Here is a 20,247-nt window from a genome sequence, read left to right as displayed (position 1 = left end):
AAAGAAATAAAATTGTATCTAGAATGTCAACATTTCATGACAAGAAAATAACTTGATGTTACTGATATACAAACTCCATCTTAGATTTAAAAGTTCATCTAGTTATACATGTATAGATTGGGTTCATCAACAGTTGATCTAGTTATACATGTATAGATTTTGTTTACCAACAGTTGATCCAGTTATACATGCATAGATTGTGTTTACCAACAGTTGATCCAGTTATACATGTATAGATTGTGTTTACCAACCGTTGATCCAGTTATACATGTATAGATTGTGTTTATAGACATGTTTAGTTAAAACAAATCCACCACCAAGCAGCCATTACCCCATTAGGAAGCAGAAAAATACAAGGTTAAAGTTCACACAAAAAATACAAGGTTAAAGTTCACACAGAAACTGTAGTAGGTTAAAAAGACTGCAAGGGATTAATTAAAAGAGAAAACTCACTCATCCTATAGATTTATAAACAAATTCTACTGAACTAGCTACCTTTTGTCACGTTATCTAAAAACATAATTTATATTATTATTATAGACCTACATCAAATAATAACTAACATAATTTATATTATTATAGACCTACATCAAATAATAACTAACAGCTGTGTGTATTCAATAAACTAAACAAAATTGGAGTTTACCACAAAGATAAAATTACTACTCATGTATTAATTAGATTATTTTTACATGCGCTGACACACTGTTCAATTTAACACATATTTTCCACTAATTTTATTGTGCTATTTGTAAATACAATAAAAATCTGTTTCAACAAATGATTTTCATCAGATAAAAATTTTGGAATAAATGAAAATAAAAAACCATACACAATTTCAGGTCAATAATAAAACTGCAGTATAGAAAAAAGCCATCAGTATTTTGTCTTTTTATATGTATCAACCCAAGGCTTTAGTGAGAGCAATAAAAGCAAGTCATTATAGTGTTTGAAAATATAATGTCCAAATTTGCAGTGGTGCATTAAATATTTTTTATGACAGGTTATTTAATTATGAAATTAAATAAATTATAGTGCTCTGTATAAATGATACAATAGCAATAAATGATTAGCTTTATACATCCTTTGCTATAATTCAGCTTGATAATATGTGGCAAAATTAGTGTTATACAAGAACTAGTAAATCAACAGTGTTGATAAGGTTTCTGGTTAACTACATGGTTATTAGATTAACTACACAAAGATTAAATTGGTTATGTAATCATTCAATTAAGTTTGCGGCTAATTAGGTAAGCTATATGGTTACAAGGTTAATTAGGTGAACTAAGTGGTTATGAGATTAACTATTTGGTTATTGGCTATAAATAGTTGTCTATGTGAGAGAGAGAGAGAGAGAGAGAGCACACAAGGTGGTATACTAACCCGCTCTGTGTCTGGCCTAGACACCTGGATAACAAAAAAATTATTTCAAACAATGGGGCTAGTTCATGTCACACAGTCTCACAGGTAAGATATGAGATAGTTTCATAGTCTAGCTTTGTGACACAGTTTAGCTGTGTGACACAGTTTAGCTGTGTGACATAGTTTAGCTGTGTGACATAGTCTAGCTTTGTGACACAGTTTAGCTGTGTGACACAGTTTAGCTGTGTGACATAGTTTAGCTGTGTGACATAGTCTAGCTTTGTGACACAGTTTAGCTGTGTGACACAGTTTAGCTGTGTGACATAGTTTAGCTGTGTGACACAGTTTAGCTGTGTGACATAGTCTAGCTTTGTGACACAGTTTAGCTGTGTGACACAGTTTAGCTGTGTGACATAGTTTAGCTGTGTGACATAGTCTAGCTTTGTGACACAGTTTAGCTGTGTGACACAGTTTAGCTGTGTGACATAGTTTAGCTGTGTGACATAGTCTAGCTTTGTGACACAGTTTAGCTGTGTGACACAGTTTAGCTGTGTGACATAGTTTAGCTGTGTGACATAGTTTAGCTGTGTGACATAGTCTAGCTTTGTGACACAGTTTAGCTGTGTGACACAGTTTAGCTGTGTGACATAGTCTAGCTTTGTGACACAGTTTAGCTGTGTGACACAGTTTAGCTGTGTGACATAGTTTAGCTGTGTGACACAGTTTAGCTGTGTGACACAGTTTAGCTGTGTGACATAGTTTAGCTGTGTGACACAGTTTAGCTGTGTGACACAGTTTAGCTGTGTGACACAGTTTAGCTGTGTGACACAGTTTAGCTGTGTGACACAGTTTAGCTGTGTGACACAGTTTAGCTGTGTGACACAGTTTAGCTGTGTGACACAGTTTAGCTGTGTGACACAGTTTAGCTGTGTGACACAGTTTAGCTGTGTGACACAGTTTAGCTGTGTTACACAGTTAAGCTGTGTGTCACATTATAGCTGTGTGACACAGTCCCACAGTATAGCTGTGTGACACAGTCCCACAGTATAGCTGTGTGACACAGTCCCACAGTATAGCTGTGTGACACAGTCCCACAGTATAGCTGTGTGACCATCTCATAGTTTAGATATGTGACACTGTCTCATGTGGCAAGCTACTTCAGCAATATGTTCTATTTTCCAGTGTAGACTGCGTTTAGTTTCATTTGTTTACTACAGTGTTGAAAGGTGTCAAGATTTGGAGCAGTAAGTGTTGTAGATAAGAACAAACATTTGGCCATGCAGAGAATGTAACCAGAAGCTTCAGACACAACCATCTGATTCCTTTATGTGTTTCCTCGCTCCTTCACTTCAAGGCCATGTTAAAACCAGTGTAATAACAAGACTCTCTCGCCCCTTCAAACCCCAGTTAGATCAATAGACAACAAGTACATGCATTTTACTGACTTAGTCTGGCATGTTAAGACTGGACTACATGACACTAAGACAGCATGACACCAAGACAGCATGACACCAAGACAGCATGACACCAAGACAGCATGACATCAAGACAGCATGACATCAAGACAGCATGACACCAAGACAGCATGACACCAAGGCAGCACGACACCAAGACAGCATGACACCAAGGCAGCAAGACACCAAGGCAGCATGACACCAAGGCAGCAAGACACCAAGGCAGCATGACACCAAGACAGCATGACACCAAGGCAGCATGACACTAAGACAGCATGACACCAAGACAGCATGACACCAGACAGCATGACACCAAGACAGCATGACAACAAGACAGACAAGGTCTCTAAAAGATTTAAAGATCAAGTCTTGACTGTACACAGTTATGGCAAACATTATTACCATACAATCAAGACACACAAAGACCTAATTAGTGTATTACACTTTGAATGGCAAATGCCAAACATAGCAGCTTTACATACATAAAACCAGGGATTTAGTTTTAACGGGCCCCCAGCTGATATATATATATATATATATATATATATATATATATATATATATATATATATATATATATGTGTGTGTGTGTGGGTGTGTGTGTGTGTGAGTTAAATCAAAAACAGTTTAACAATAAGTTAACAAACGCCTTGTGTCATGTGGCTCTCATTATATTCTACACATCAGGGAATGAAGAAAGGAATAGATCTATATAACACATGCCTTCAGAACAGACGTAAAATGACTTTTTGAAAAGCCCATGTGCAGTCGTCAGAAGATAAAAGAAATCAAAGAATATCTCAAACCGCCCTACTTGGAATAATTACAAAGATTCACACAGTATTTAAGCACTACTAATAGATCACATTGACTGACAAATCATTTATTTAGTACAATTATACACATACAAGTGCAGGATAAGCTAGTTACGCCCCTGATATTGCAACTATAGTGCCTTTAAAATCGTGCTTGATTTTGTTGTAATTTATCTTTAAAAAAGCATAACTATAAAAAAAATTTGATTTAGATAACAAAATTTGAAAACATCTCGCCATACCATTGTAAATAAACCTACTGTTGTAAATGTGTTAGGATTATAGGACTGCACATCTGGATCCAATGGAAGGCACAGGGATATAATAGTTATGTCCCTTTGTATGTGTGATTAGTCCACTTAACACCTGCAGGTCTGACAAAGAACGCTAGCCTGATGTAATTCACTCACTTGCTAGCAACAAGCAAAATATTGATAGGAGATTTTTTACTATCGTTGATAACAGATAATTGGTGGCCACCTGTTCAGCTCCTGAATCTGTCACTGCCAATGTCACTGCCAATGTCACTGCCAATGTCACTATCACTGGCAATGTCACTGTCACTGCCAATGTCACTGTCACTGCCAATGTCACTGTCACTGGCAATGTCACTGCCAATGTCACTGAGTTATAGCTTTATCACTTTTCTTTCTATACTTTTGAGATAAGCCTAGTCGTATCCTTGAAGGTCCCACCTGGTGTCCAGCTTAGGTTTTAATTCTTATTAATTCAATGCATAACAACATCACTAACCAACCTGTCACTTCAAATAACTAGGCCTAACATTCAAAACACATTAATCCCTACCTAGTGTAGTGATTTTGAACAATGCAATTAGCTGAACCAGTAGGTCTATAATTTGTTTTATTATGTTTGGTTTAAAGCATTGTAGGCTTCGTTGTTAGCTATTAGACAGATTTTTCATAAATGCTTGGATCATGTTTTTCTAGCCTGTTTTGTTAAGAGTCAGTGTTTTTTTTTTCTGAACTGGTTGATTAACTGATATAAAAATTTATAATATTTAGGGTGTGTGGCTTACATAAACATTTTTTTAGCAGAAAGCGACGACAGCCAAAGTTAACATGAGGAAGGGGCGTTTTGAAGTTTTTCATGGGGAAAAACTCATGTTTGTGTAGTTTTTATTTGGTAAATAAAATAGCTTGTCGTTTAAACATTCAAACGGTCACTTAATTTACATATATAGAAACAGAACTCTGATGGAAAATTAAATTTATTATGTAAGAGCAAATTTGAAGACCTCTAAAAATCAGGGGCTCTCTCCCCCTCCCCTTAATCTACCACTTTCTGCCCTATGATCATCAGGCTGGAAGATGCAATTACCAAACACTAATATCTCAAATAATGCATGTAGGGAGTTTTAATCCAAAATAACTAGATCTACCCTACACCTAAAAAAGTAACAAATTTGTTCTAATAACAAATATATTAAGAATATTGCCATACTTTTACTAGTAATGTGGCTGGTGAGCAAAGAAGATTAGGCATTTTTCCATTCATTTCCAGGGATAGCTTGCGAGTGAGAGATAATTCAGAATGCAGACCACCCTATGTCAAACAATTGCGTTATTTAAAATTTTTTTTTTTACTATTGCCCTATGTGATCTGATGAAATATATTTCAATTAGTAGGTTTTTTTTTAAAGGATGGGGAGGGGGGTCAATAGTATGCCTAAACTCATTTTTAGAAAATCCGGTGGCTGATTGTGTATTTTAAACTCTAAAATCAACAAATTTTATTGTCATAAACAAACGAAGGTCCGGGCTGTTATTTTAGGAAGTGTCGGCTTTATTTATACAATATCTGGGTAGGAGGAGATGATAGCTGGTATTTATACTTAAGTGTGTGTCCCTGTTTGATATTTTGAAAATGAAGGTAATAGCTGATGATGCAAACATTAAAGCATTGTTTTTATAGTAAAGAAAAACAAACAATTATGCTATAAAGTGAAATATACTATGATTTGTAAGAGGAAATTTGGGGGCCCCTAAACATCGAGGGCCCCGGCTGCAGCCCTTTCAGCCTCCCCCCTTAATCAGACACTATAAAACTAAGACAAGACAAACCAAAATATAACACAGTGATAAATTAATCTGACAGCCTGGCAACTCTGGGTAATTGTATAAAGACTGACCTGTCCAGTCATGGAGATGTTAAGTAAATGATTGGCATCCTCATTGATAGGCAGAGAAACATCCAGACACATTTCCCCACGACGCAAGCTTATGATGCTGTCATGGAGGTCACTGATCTCTTCATCTTTTTCCTTCAAGCGGGTTTCAAGCTCGGCCATTTTTCTCTGAAAGTGAAATAAAAACTTTAATTACTCGCATAAATCTTTATAATCTCTAATATGTGTAATCTTGAATACCGTTTTAGTAAGACATTAACTGTACAAAAGCAACATGAACTGACTATTATTTCTGCCTTGTACAACATGATAAAACTATAAATTATCACCTGAATAGCTTTGCCAAACTAGACTATGTTGTTAAACATTAAGCAGAGGGTAGAGCAATGTTTTATTTTAAGAATGGATAACATATACAAGCTAACAGTGTATGATTGTCATTAAAGAGATATAAATATATATTACCTGATTTAATCAAGCAATCACCATCAATGAGAAATAAAATTATTTCTCAAACTTAACAAAAGATAGGGTTCCACTAAACTATTGAATTGTGTTCTAATGAACTAAAGCCTACCTTATCTGCAGTGTTTTTCTCCTGCATTTGATCCAGTTCATCTTCCAAAGACTTGAGTTTTTTGTTCAGCTCCTCTATCTCCAGGTTCTTCTCCTCTAACAAAGCAGGTGGGAAACTTGGAGTCACATCAACCTGGGACTGCTCCTTTCTTAGTTCCTCCAGCTGTTTCTGGAAAAATCAGGTTGTGTTAGTGGTCATTTGGGTCAACTGTCAGCTGTTGTCTTAGCTAGTGGACTGTAAACTACTGTAAAATCTTGTAAAGATAAACAACGGTGGCCTACTAACCTTTAGGCTTTCATTTTCAAGTTGTGAGTCCCCAATGTTGAGTATTCTTGTAGCCTGAGTTCTAATCAGATCCACCTCCTCAGTCTTCTCTTTCAACTCTTGTTCTAAGGCTTCAATTGTTCTTTCTGCTTCACTCACCTGCATACAACATATCTACATCTCACAACTGGTAGGGCACAAATATGGTAGGGGAAAACTACAGGATATACGTTTACCTTATTCAGTAAACTGCTGGATACAAAATGTTTACCAACTAGAATTAAACTACTGGATACGCATACAACAACTTTACTGTATACTAACAGATGCTTACCTTATCCACTACTCGATACCAGATGTTTACCTTATCCACTACTGGATACAAGATGTTTACATTATCCACTAACTACTAGATCTAGATACCATATGTTTACCTAATCCACTACTGGATACCATATGTTTACCTAATCCACTACTGGATACCATGTTTACTTAATCCACCACTGGATACCAGATGTTTACCTAATCCACTACTGGATACCATGTTTACTTAATCCACCACTGGATACCAGATGTTTACCTAATCCACTACTAGATACCATATGTTTACCTAATCCACTACTAGATACCATATGTTTACCTAATCCACTACTAGATACCATATGTTTACCTAATCCACTACTAGATACCATATGTTTACCTAATCCACTACTGGATACAAGATGTTTACATTATCCACTAACTACTAGATCTAGATACCAGATGTTTACCTAATCCACTACTAGATAGCAGATGTTTACCTAATCCACTACTAGATACCATATGTTTACCTAATCCACTACTAGATACCATATGTTTACCTTATCCACTAATGGATACCAGGAGTTTACCTTATCTTCTAACTTCTCCACCATGTCTCTGGATGCCTGTAGCTTGACCCTCAGATGGGTGCTGTCATCCTCCATGCCACTGTAGTGCCTGAACTGGTCCAGCTGGTTCCTGAGTCCAGAGATTTGAACCATCTGTTGCTGGACTTGTTCCTTCAGTGCAGCATTTTCATGCTGCACTTCCTGAATTTTATACATCTCCCAATTAGTAAATAAAGTCAAAGGTAATATTTCAATAATAATGCAGATGTTAACTTGAATTCTCATGAAATGATGTAGCAATAGCAAAGCTTGTTCCTCTAAATAATTGTCAATACTATGAATGCCTATGTCCACTAAAATTAACTCATTAATTTGAAAACTACTGTTCCACAAAAAAAAATCTGCTACAAACTACAGAGTTGTGGTCATGTGACCAGACCACGTGTGTACCTGGTCCAACAGCTGACACCTGCGCAGCTCCTCCTGTAGGGGGACCGAGCTGACCCTCAGGGTGTGGACGGGAGACAGAAGCTCTGGGACAGATCTTTTCTCAGAGTCCAGTGAGATCTCTCCGCTGCTCTCAGGGTCCTCCTGTGTCTGGCTGGTCAGCTGCCTCTCCAGTCTCAGGATCTTGGTCTTCAGCTGCTCCTCCAGGCTGCCCTTCTGGTCCAGCTCTCTCTCCAGCTCAGACACCCATTTCTGGGCAAACAACATTTTATTCAGGTGTTGGCAAACATATTTGTGTCTGACAGAAGTTAACCTTTCAAATCTTCCGGGTCTAAAGTCTGGAACTTTTTTTAAACTCTAGAGCTTGTTTTAACTTTTTTGTTTGATATGTCCCCATAACAAAAGAGAGTAATCCAGAGGCGTAGCGACCCTTCCCGGCGCCCGGAGACAAACTTTCAATTTGGCGCCCCCCCCCCCCCCCACCCTCGGAAGCAAATTTTCAATTTGCACCTCCCCTCTCAACTTTTTGATTTGCACCCCCCTCAAACTTTCGATTTACACCCCTCTAACTGCAAAAATGACATTTTAATTTGTTTTTACAACCCATTTTGGAGCCCCCTAAGGACATATGTCCCCCCCCCCCCCCCCTGCCCCCCCATCGCTACGCCTCTGGAGTAATCAGACTACAAACTTTTGACTACCTAAAGTTTACATTACTGAATCTAACCTTTAACTTTAATCTGAACTCTGACCTTTGCAACTTACAACTGTGACATCTTACCTTCAAGTCATGAGCACTGAGTTCCTTGTCCTGTAGAGCTGTTTGAAGTTCTAAGATTCTCTGGTGCATGGCAGCTTGATTGGTTACGTGCGACTGGAGCTGCTCTGTGAGGTCCGAGATCTGCAACACAAAATACACAGGTTCAGATAGTGGGCCTGCCCCTAGCCTGTGGTTCAAAGTCAATGATGTGACCTTGACCTACTTCATCTTTAAACCTGTGAATTAACTTAATTTGTGATGTGAGATGCCTTGATCTACTAATTATTGAAGTCTTTGGCATAATGTGACCTGACCTTGACCTAACTCACACTAAAGCCTAAAATTTAACCTAGTTTATCATGTGACCTTGACCGACCTCTCTCTAAAGCATGTAATCTGACATTGACCACTTTCTGAAGCCTGTGACCTGACCTTAACCTACCTCACTCTAAAGCCTGTGATTTTTACCTAGTTTGTCATGTGACCTTGACCTACCTCACTCTAAAGCTTATGGCCTGACCTTGACCTACCTCACTCTAAAGCCTGTGATTTTTACCTAGTTTGTCATGTGACCTTGACCTACCTCACTCTAAAGCTTATGGCCTGACCTTGACCTACCTCACTCTAAAGCCTGTGATTTTTACCTAGTTTGTCATGTGACCTTGACCTACCTCACTCTAAAGCCTGTGATTTTTACCTAGTTGGTCATGTGACCTTGACCTCCCTCCCTCTGAAGCTTATGGCCTGACCTTGACCTACCTCACTCTGAAGCCTATGATGTGCCTCCACCTGCTTGTCTCTGCCCTCCAGGAGCTGCTCCAGCCTCCTGATCTCCCTCTGATGATCTTCCCTCTCTTGTTCACGCTCCAGTATCTGATCCTGTACGACAGTGCCATGGTTTAAACACATTTTGTTACAATAGTTGCAGCTTACTAACCTTTCCTCCTCCCAAAGTTCAAGCTCTTGACACTAACCAAAATAGATCCACAAATGACCTAACCCCCACCTGTAAGACCTACCTCCACAAATGACTTAACCACCAACTCTAAGACCCAACCCCCACCTCTAAGACTTCACCCCCACCTCAAAGACCTACCTCCAATAATGCCCTAACCGCCACTTCTAAGATATAACAACTACCTCTAAGACCTACCTCCACAAATGCCCTAACCCCCCCCCCCCTGCAAGATCTACCTCCACAAATGCCCTAAACCACACCACTAAGACCTACCTCTACAAATGACCTAACCCCCACCTCAAAGACCTACCTCCACAAACGCCTTATTGACCTTCAGCTGCCTCTCACAATTCTCCAGCTGTAGCCTCAAGTCTTCAGTCTCCCTGCACTTTTCTTCCACGAGGATCTCATGCTGGCGCTCAGATTCCTCCAGCAAACCCTCCAGCAGACTGATGCGCTGTGTGGAGTGGTCCAGCTGTTGCTGCAACTGCTCACTCAACTCTTTCTTCTCTTCATTCAGACTCTTCACCTCCACCAACAGGGCTGGTAGGGACAAGTCACACACACATTTTACCTTATGTTTATCTTGTAAATTTTAGAACAATCAGGGAAAATATTGATACAAATTACAGAAGTAAAAGCTTAATTATATTATGGTACACAGGTAACAGAGGGGTGAGAGGACAAATAATACAACATGGCTAACCATTGAGGTAGTCAGATGTAATGGTCATGGCCCAGTGGTCAGCAACTTAGACAAATACGTTTTTTTTTCAGATTTGTTTTTACCAGTATAAGAACTTATCAAAATAGAGTTGAAATACAAAAAGAACATCAGAGGTTTCCATGTAACTTCTACAGATTTACAATATGAAAAATAAAATTAATTTTTAGCCCAGTTGACTAAAGATATTAATCCATGGCTCTTTTATCTTACAAGATTGCTGACCCCTTTTAAAGAAAACATGCTGAATATTGTTGTCATACAGAGTTATACTTGGGGTTGTCATATAGAATTCAGGCATAGTATATGCTTTTAATAGTGAGTTATATATGGGGTTGTCATATAGAATTTAAGCATAGTACATGCTTTTAATAGTGAGTTATATATTGGGTTGTCATATAGAATTTAAGCATAGTATTTGCTTTTAATAGTGAGTTATATATGGGGTTGTCATATAGAATTTAAGTATGGTACATGCTTTTAATAGTGGAAGTTATATATGGGGTTGTGATACAGAATGTAGACCTAAAAATGGTTGTCACAGTGGAAGTTATATATGGGGTTGTCACAGAATATACACCTACTACTAACTATATATGGTTGTCATATACAAAGTCATAGTGAGTAGAACAATATGGTTGTCAAAAAGCAGGCTTACATGGTTGTCACAAAGAAAAAGATGCATAAGCTTCTACTACAGATGGCTTATTAAGTTTATACTAAGCAAACTGTTATGGCAGACTAGAAATTATGTTATAGTTGTTGTTATGTAGCAAACATAAATAGCATTAAAAATTACTTTGGAAAAATAAAACAGACAAAATCTTTTCAAATATTAGAAGAAAATTTAAATTTTAGCATTTTAAATTAACCTAATGGCTTTGTAAAAAGAAAGAGAAATTTTAATAGTTAATTTTCAAAGTTCTCTTTTCCTAATTTATTTGGTAGAGAAAAAAACTACTGACTGCTGGTGTAAGAGATTGAGGTGAGTGTTCTGTAGATTAGTCTGCTGGTTGGTGTGTGAGTGATGAGGATGGGGCAGATGAGAGAAGAGAGAGGTGTGGGGTAACAAAGTTGAGAGAGGTGTGGGGTAACAAAGTTCAGAGGTGTGAGAGGTGTGGGGTAACAAAGTTCAGAGGTGTGAGAGGTGTGGGGTAACAAAGTTGAGAGGGGTGTGAGAGGTGTGGGGTAACAAAGTTGAGAGAGGTGTGAGAGGTGTGGGGTAACAAAGTTGAGAGGGGTGTAGAGTAACAAAGTTGAGAGGGGTGTGAGAGGTGTGGGGTAACAAAGTAAGCTGAGAACAAACCTGGTGGATGTGGTGGCAAGCTCGGAGGGTCATCCACTGTGCACAAAAAAGGCAACAACAATCAACATGCAAACAAGCAACTAAACATCTAGCACAGACCTAGTCAGTTTTCAAAGTTAACATGTTAGTTTGTTTTTTACTTCGTTAACAAAATTTACTTCAAACAAATTTAATATACATAATCAAAAATCTTCAAGCAAATTAAATAAAATTAATTTGGTTAATTTTTAGAAAAATCTTTTAAACAATTAAATTTTTTAGTGCTGATTTGAAAACTGTTTTGTAAATTCATGTTAGCATTATAGTTAAAACTAACACTATAAAACAAAAATCACACAAAACAATTTTGTTTTAAAAATCACATAGTATGTCATGCAAAACCTCCACCAATGTTTCTATATACACACATCAAATCATTAAATTTCTACAGGTGTGTCACAATTTGTGTTGGTGTGTCAACTACCAGAAAATCATTAGGGTTTTGTATAGGTACAGTAGCTTTGTTTACCCGGCTACACAGTATATAGAATAGTGTTCGCTTAATGAATGTGTGAGAAATACATCAACTGTTTAAATATATTACTGGATGATTGTTGATATAAGGATGCATATAAAGCTACATGAAATTGTTACATTTGTGTACTACACATCACACTGTAAACAAAAATGGCACTTTTTTCACACAACACAGTCAACTGAATAGTTTGTCTCAAATCATAAAAGCATTAGGATGCACCAGATACAAATAATCCCTCGTTGGATTAAATAAAATAAGGTGAAGAAAAAATGTCCTTACCTCAGCTATTACTGACAGTACAAACATCTTACCAACTGACGGCAGTCATGTATTTTATTACAATCCACTAATGATGCTAGGCATTAAATAACAATCCACTGACTTAAGCCACTCATTAAACATTAGCTGATTGTAGCCATTCATTAATCATCAGTTAGTTGTAGCCACTCATTAAACATCACCTGACTGTAGCCATTTATTAAACAGCTGACTTTAGCCATTCATTAAACATCAGCTGATTGAATAATTAAGTTGTCAGCCGACTCACAAAATGAACATAAACTGTAGCCTTTCATTACACCACGTTATCATCAAACTGATTCAACTGTATCAAACGAAAACTTGATCATAAAAATTCATTGCCAATATACTGACCATCTTCACGCGACCCAACCCCTCATCTATTAAGTCCCTGAAAACTCTCCAATAAACTCTTATAAGGTACAGAATAACATGATTCCTAAGAATACATGATTTGATGTGTGAGGTGTAGTTGAATGTGCAGTTCTCATATGTAATGTGTATGTATGCACAGTTTTCACATGTAATGTGTATGTATGCACAGCTCACACATGTAATATGTATGTTAGTGCACGATGCATTTGACACATGGATGAGAAAACAAAACTATTCAAAGTTTTCAAGGCCATTTATTTGCCCTTGTGAAATTAAATCACATGATGACATAATTGTGGAGGTTTTGCTAACATTATTATTAGAGCGACTCATTAGCAAATGTCAAGGCCATATAGGGTTCATCCATAATTGATGTCATACACCTAGGAGGAGGGGTTCAGATTGTAGTGATCATTCGTTATTATGGGGAGTGGGGGTCAGGTGTAAAGAAATGTGAAATAGGGAAACAAAATTATTGTACTGTAATAAATTTCGTGTAAATTTTCATCAGAATAATTTCTTTTAGGTAGAGTGTTGGAGCATTGTGGTCATTCTGAGGGAGTTGACTTAAACCATGTGAGGATGGAGAATGGGGGGAAAAAAGCTCAAATTGTGTGACATCATTTAGAGACGACCCTTCACAAGAAAAATGTTATCTACAAAACAAAAAAACGCCATAAATAAAAATGACATTTAAGAATATATATTATCAGTGATAACACTGTTGTTTTTTAAATCTAATATATTTGATTCCATATTTGTAACATTAACTTGATTTAAAACAAAAATTTTTTTTTACTTTTTGATCTCGCTAATACATATAAAGTGCTTTATAACAGTGTTTTCACAAAAGTTTGCTATACATTGTTTATCAGTTCATTTGAAACAAAACAAAAAACAATTGTTTTACATGAAAACATGCTATACACTATGTACAACATTCAGCAATCATTCTGATATTAATAGACAATATCAAATAACATGCTGAAAACCAAGTGACAACATCAAATCCAATGCTAGAAACAATCGACAACATTGAAAAACAATCAAGATGCTAAAGTAACTGAGACAACATCAAACAACATGCTGAGATCAATAGATGATGTAAACATCATGCTAAGAACAATCAACTACATCAATAAAGTGATCAACCCTGATGTGCTTTAATAAAGGGGAAAATAAATAAAATATTGAACTCGTTAAAGCTCTACCCATTCTTGAATCCCCAGTTTTAATAAATTACAATTATTTACATTAAACTGTGTGATAATCGTTACCACAATCAGGTACTTAAACAACCTGTGGCTGATTAATGTGATAGTTAAACATGAAGGTGACTGCCTTATGGGGGGACAGAGACCTGCAATTGTTACAGCCACCTGCAAAAGTTACTGTGAAGGTGACAGCCACCTGTGATACAGGTAGGCCCCTACGAGAACACTTAGTGGTATGATAATCAAACGATAAGATGAACCAAAATATGAACCTTGGATCTCCTGGCTAGGTGCCGGGCTCTGCTGTGGGTGGTCCTCCCCCTGGGTGTCAGACTGCTGGTAGCTCTCTAGCTGAGAGCGTGTCGTATCCAGCTGGACAATCAGAGACTCCCTCTGTTCCTCTAGAGCCTGCAGTCTCTGCTCTAGTGACTCACGCTCAGAGCTGTATCCACCTAGCAGACCTGATGGGATGGGTTTGGTTAGGATTGTACGTTGGGGGGGGGGGGAGAGGGGGGAGGCTGGTGCTGATGTAATGGTATGACATGGGGGGGTGGGGGGTCTGGTGGTGATATAGTGATATGTCACAGAGATCATCTATACAGGCTGTAGTTGTGTGTCATATCGTCATCTAATGGTGGGTTATGGGTATACTGGTGTCTATTAATGCTAAACTGCATGTTTTGTGTGTGTGTGTGTGTGAGGGGGGGTCTATTGATGCTACAAAGTAAACTTAAGAAAGGTCTATGGATGCTTGACTGTAGACTAGTTGTTAAATAGGTGGTCTATTAGTACCTTAATTGTATTTTGATAAATAAAGAAGTCTTATTGTGTTTGTTATTGAAAAGTAAGGTCATTAGTGCTGCAACACATTTACCAACTGCTACTATAGCTCTAAAATTGGAAGTCTGCTACTGAATGTTTGTTCATGTTGCTATGTTGCATGTAGGGTCTCATACTGAGATAGGTATTAGGACTCAATGACTTTTGTTAGATTGTAGTAAATAACCAAATGACCTGGCCTCCAAATGAGCTAAGTGACCTACCCTCTACATGAGTAGGAACCTGTTTTATGTAGTAACTCTTTTAATCTAATTACTTGCCCCAGAAAGAGGCCTTAATGAGACCCTCCTCCCCCTCAAAAAAAAAAGAATTCCATGCTGCTTACCTTCAGCCTTGTGTAGTTCAAGTCCCAGAAATTCTTTAGCCTCAATCTCACTGGAGAGTTGGTTACGTAGCTCTGTACATTTGGCATTGATGCTCTCATATTCATTGGCCCTGGCCGCTAGTGACTCCAGCAGCTGCTGTTGTGTGGCCTTGGCCTCTACCAGCTGGGCATTGGACTGTTCCATTAGCTCCAACAGCTGATCAACTGCAGTCTCTAAACGACTTCTGGCATCTAAGTTAAGAAAGAAACGTACATTCATGTTCCAGAAAGGGCTCTTAAGTTTACGCATAAAGATTGGCAACTGTAAGTTCAATGTGGAGTAAAATCTTAAAATGTTTGTATACGTGTCATTCTGCCCAAACATTTTTTACTATGACAAAAGGGTAAATTGTCTAAATATTTGGGAAGTCAGAGTTTTTGACACATTCTTACAATGTTGCCAAGCTTGTTTTTTTTTTAAATTTCACTTTGCAGGGATGAAATAAATCCTTTAAAGCAAAACCTAATGACTTAAGTAAACCAATCAACAATGTGAATGTCTGTAAATATTTTATCATTTTTATACAGCAGCCTCCCAACCACAGTGGTATAAATAATACCTAAGAGAATTTCTTCCCCTTCAGGATCCAGGTCAGGCCCAGCAAAGATGCTCTCTGCAAGTCTCTGGGAGATCTCCAGGCCCTCATCAATGCCATTAGAAAGTAAACTTGTTTCCTCTGATGTCAGGCTGTCTATGCTTGTGTTCACATCTATAAATAGATTTGTTCCAGTTAGCTTTAAATACACTATATAAAACATGAAGGTTGGATACAACATATTTCTGTAAAAAAAATTTCATTATGAATGAGTTGAAGAACTACCTCGAGGTTTTCTTGCAGGTGAGCTCTTGTTGGATGAAGCATCAGGTCTGGCCCCTGCCTCAGCTCCAGCCACCACCTGGGACAGGCGTCTGTTGATTGTGTCCTCCACACCCATGTAGGTCTTCACAGAGTCTGACAGGAGGCTCAGCAGGCGCTCGTTGGTCTGTTGGATGTTCTCCCTGGGGACAGACATCAGATGTTTAATAAGCTGTTTGCTGGTAGAGGGATGTTCATGTTTGTTGAATGTAATAAGAGAGCTGTTTGCTGGTAGAGGGATGTTCATGTTTGTTGAATGTAATAAGAGAGGTATTTGCTGTGTGTGATGTTGGGACATGACAAAAAACCAGCCTTAGGCTTACCTTTCAGCACTGATTCTATCAAGGTCAGACTGTAGCATAGCAATCAGAGAACTGTCCTCCACTCTCAATGTGTCCTGCGACACACTAAGTGTATCCTGGGAAAAGTCCTTAGCCTGATCTGGCTGGTGTAAAACTTGGATCTGGTGTTCAAGCTGAAAACAAATCAAACATTTCTCACTGCCTACTATCTGAGTTTGGTGATAAATATAAGCCAAGGGCATTAACTCAGGTTGATTTATACCTGCTTTATCCTCTCCTGCAGTTCTTTTCTTTCACTTTTAGACAAGGGGATGTGGCTTTTGACAACCTCAGCAAATGTTGGACTGGACAGAGGAGTTGATGAGCCCCCACTCTCAGCCTCCTGTTTGACACATTTGGTCATAGGTTAGGGATAAGTTGTATGCAACAGTTAGGGATAAGTTGTCTACACAATACATTTGGTCATAGGTTTGGGATAAGTTGTCTACATTATACATTTGGTCATAGGTTAGGGATAAGTTGTCGACACGATACATTTGGTCATAGCTATGGGATAAGTTGTCTACACAATACATTTAGTCATAGCTATGGGATAGGTTGTCGACACGATACATTTGGTAATAGGTTTGAGATAAGTTGTCTACAATACAGTTAGGAATAACTTGTGTACACGACAAATTTTGGAATAAGTTGTATTCAACAAGATATAATGCTAATTAATTTATCTTTTCAGCTTCTTCGAGCAATATCTGACCTCAAAATTGAGTGTGATTTCTTCCACTTGAGCCAGAGATTTGTCTATGTTGTGACGAGAGGTTTCTTGAAGTAAACTGTTGAGTCTTTCAATTTCTTGCTGCATCCAACATAAATACAAACAATACAATTTCTCATGAGTTAACATAATGTAACTTGTAATTTTTACAACCATTTTTAGTGCATATTTAATTTGGTTAAATACATTCATACATATTTTTTTCACAATCCAATTTTCTTCCTTAAACACTTACATTTTCTAAATTAGCAAAAATTGACATTATATTCTCAACTTTGCTAAAATTATATGTTATATTCTCAACACCTAACAATGCCTACAACTATTCTAACTCACCTGAGACTCCAACAAAGTCTCCTCAAATGCCAGTGTTAATTCTTGCTTCAATGTCTCCCTCTCCATCAGCAACTTCTCCTCAAATGTCTGTGTTAACTCCTCCCTCAAAGCCTCCATCTCTACCTTGTGTTTATCCTCTTCCTCCCCTCGGTCGCCCATCAAGCTGGCCATCAATGTGCGATGTTTCTCCATTAACTTTTTCTAAGGAAGTTTTACAATTTTACTTATATGTATCACACAATTAATAAAGGCATATGTATCACATGATTAATAAAGGCAATAGCAAAACTTCAACCATGACCCAAGTAGCACTAGAAATAAATGTTAAGCCAAACCTTTTCTTCCTTGAGAGTTTCATCATAATCTTTCTGTAGCAGAGATTTTGTCAGTTCCAACTGGGTGTCGTATTTATCTTTGATAATTTCATTCAGCTCTGGATAGTCTCCCCTCTCTACACCTGGTACAACAAGGAATCATATACTGTAGTTACTACTTGATGAAATAACTAATTAAGTCCATTATTCTCATTTACTTTATTCATTATTATAAATCTTAATGCAATTTCTTCTATTAGCTATTTACGATATTTCTATAGTTCTAATGTCAATAAAACAGACCAATATAAAGTCAAACAGTTCCTCTCCCTACCTGCCATCAATCTATCATATCTGTCCTCCGCCTCATTCAACTTGTTGGTCAGTACTTCCAACTCTTGTTCATGATTCAACACTAGAGTTGCCTTCTCTTGTTCTGCCATCTCTAAATGTAGCCTCAGCTGATTTAACTCAGCCACTTCTTGACTTGGGTCTGTATACCCAGCTTGACCACTGGTCATCACAAGGGTCTCAGTGACTGGCTCTGGATGACCTGACAACTCATCCTTGAGCTCCTCCACATCAAAGCTTTTTGTGGCCAAGAGCTCACTGTGAGAATCACTGTTGCTGTCTGTGTACTCCAGCGTGCTGTTGGATGATGGTGAGGCTCTCACACCTTTCACCTCCCCCTCCTGCCTGATCAGAGCTGCCTGGCGTTTCAGCTCTATCTCCAGTTGGATTCTAAACTCTGACTGTAATGTCTCCAGCTCTACTTGTTTCTCATGTTCAAGCTCTTCTCGCAAGCTCTGAACATGGGGAGGACAAAACATTTGTATTACTGACATGTTTTTTAGCCTGGTGGCTTTAGAATAGCTAGACATGGGGAAGACAAGCTTAAACATAATTTGATAAGGGGGAGAATAAAACAAAAACAAAACAGTGAGGTTATAACAAATTAATAAACAAATAAACACTGCAAAAGTATAAACAATGGAGAGGAGAGTTAGGACATAAACAAGTATAAACAATGGGCAGCTTGGATGTAATGATAGATATAACAAAACAAGAGTTGAGGTCTGACCTGCATCATCTCCTGGTGGGCATGTTCCAGCTCATCTATCTTATGGTTCAGTTCATCTTCTTTAGCTCTGGCAGCTGTCAGTTGCTGCTCTAGCTCACTGACCAAAGTCCCCAGTGTCTCCACCTCATGCTCTGATGATATGGAGTTGTTGTTGATGTTGGCCTCTTCCTTGGAGGGCAGGCAGTTGTTGTTGCTGTTGTTGTTGCAGTTGTTAGAATCCCTGGGATAGCCAAACCCCATCCCTTGTGTGCTGATAAACTCCATGTGGTCTCCAGTGGCCTGGTATGTGCTGTAGGATTCAGTGGTTCTCAACTTCTCAAGCTCTTCAGTCAGGTCATCCACCTTTCTCTCCTGCTGCACCATCTCTCCCTGCATGGCTTGGTACTTGTCCACTAGCTGCAGGTAACGCACCTTCCAGCTGCCACTGGACTGGTCAGTTGACTCATCATCACCCTCAAGTGTGTTGGTTAGCTGTTGTTCCAGGTCTGAAATTCTTTTCTCTGCCTCTGTTAGTTTTCTCTGGTAGACTAGAACGTTTTCTCTGTCCTCTAGAATGGTGGAAAACAATACTCTCAGAAAACAATACTCTCAGAAAACAATAACAATACTCTCAGAAAACAATAACAATATCCTCATAAAATGTAACATTACTCAGAGAGAAAAACATTACTACTACTCTCAGAAATCATCAATAACTTTACAAAAACTAAATAACTGAACTGAGAATACAGATAAAGGTGAGGTGATCTTATTCAATACATTATTTGCTGTATGTAATTTTTGCGTAATTTATTAGCCTGATAATAACCACCAGCTTAAATAAAAAACCACCAGGTTAAAAAAAACTCACCATCTCTCTCTCTCTTATCTTCCAATTTTCTAATATGAAGAAATGAACTATTTCATACAAATTTGATTTAGCTCTATAGGTCTACTTATCATGACGTACGCTATGAAAGGTATACAATTTTCTCGGCCAAAAATAATACAAATTACTTTAAAAAACAACCTACCATGTTCCTGCAGACCCACCAGCTGTTCACCACACTGGGCATGGAGTTCCTGCAGCTTTTCCTCCAGCTCTGTGACTTGTCGCATCTGCTCCAGCATGGCATCAGATCGTGACTGGAGGACTGAGCCATATTCTGTCAGCATCTTGCTTCTCAGTGAGATTATCTCCTCTTGTTGCCCTAGCAACAGCTTCTGCACCTCTACAACAAATAGCACAAAATATTTTGTTTGGGAAACTTGGCTTGGATAAGAAAATAATTAACTACTCTGATTTTAAAG

General features: G+C 38.1%; 1 protein-coding gene across 1 annotated transcript in view; it reads right to left on the bottom strand.

The window, feature by feature from the left end:
* LOC131946569 (uncharacterized) overlaps positions 1-20,247 on the bottom strand; it is a 73,591-nt gene that overhangs the window by 23,580 nt on the left and 29,764 nt on the right. The window contains exons 11-32 of the mRNA XM_059307422.1: positions 19,971-20,168; positions 18,958-19,505; positions 18,211-18,682; positions 17,898-18,019; positions 17,563-17,763; positions 17,209-17,307; positions 16,717-16,836; positions 16,476-16,627; positions 16,117-16,295; positions 15,856-16,005; positions 15,257-15,487; positions 14,364-14,552; positions 11,686-11,721; positions 9,966-10,198; positions 9,457-9,576; positions 8,719-8,838; positions 7,941-8,189; positions 7,512-7,691; positions 6,643-6,780; positions 6,358-6,525; positions 5,784-5,948; positions 1,384-1,407 (exon numbers count right to left, since the gene is read on the bottom strand). Of these exons, the coding sequence (XP_059163405.1) occupies positions 1,384-1,407; positions 5,784-5,948; positions 6,358-6,525; positions 6,643-6,780; positions 7,512-7,691; positions 7,941-8,189; positions 8,719-8,838; positions 9,457-9,576; positions 9,966-10,198; positions 11,686-11,721; positions 14,364-14,552; positions 15,257-15,487; positions 15,856-16,005; positions 16,117-16,295; positions 16,476-16,627; positions 16,717-16,836; positions 17,209-17,307; positions 17,563-17,763; positions 17,898-18,019; positions 18,211-18,682; positions 18,958-19,505; positions 19,971-20,168 (4,094 nt within the window). The remainder of the gene's footprint in view (positions 1-1,383; positions 1,408-5,783; positions 5,949-6,357; positions 6,526-6,642; positions 6,781-7,511; positions 7,692-7,940; positions 8,190-8,718; positions 8,839-9,456; positions 9,577-9,965; positions 10,199-11,685; positions 11,722-14,363; positions 14,553-15,256; positions 15,488-15,855; positions 16,006-16,116; positions 16,296-16,475; positions 16,628-16,716; positions 16,837-17,208; positions 17,308-17,562; positions 17,764-17,897; positions 18,020-18,210; positions 18,683-18,957; positions 19,506-19,970; positions 20,169-20,247) is intronic.

This window comes from Physella acuta, unplaced genomic scaffold, assembly GCF_028476545.2.
Source record: "Physella acuta isolate Inbredline_101_S28 unplaced genomic scaffold, ASM2847654v3 ptg000563l, whole genome shotgun sequence".
In the NCBI taxonomy this organism is placed as follows: Eukaryota; Metazoa; Mollusca; class Gastropoda; family Physidae; genus Physella; species Physella acuta.
This window is presented reverse-complemented; position numbering and strand designations above follow the sequence as displayed.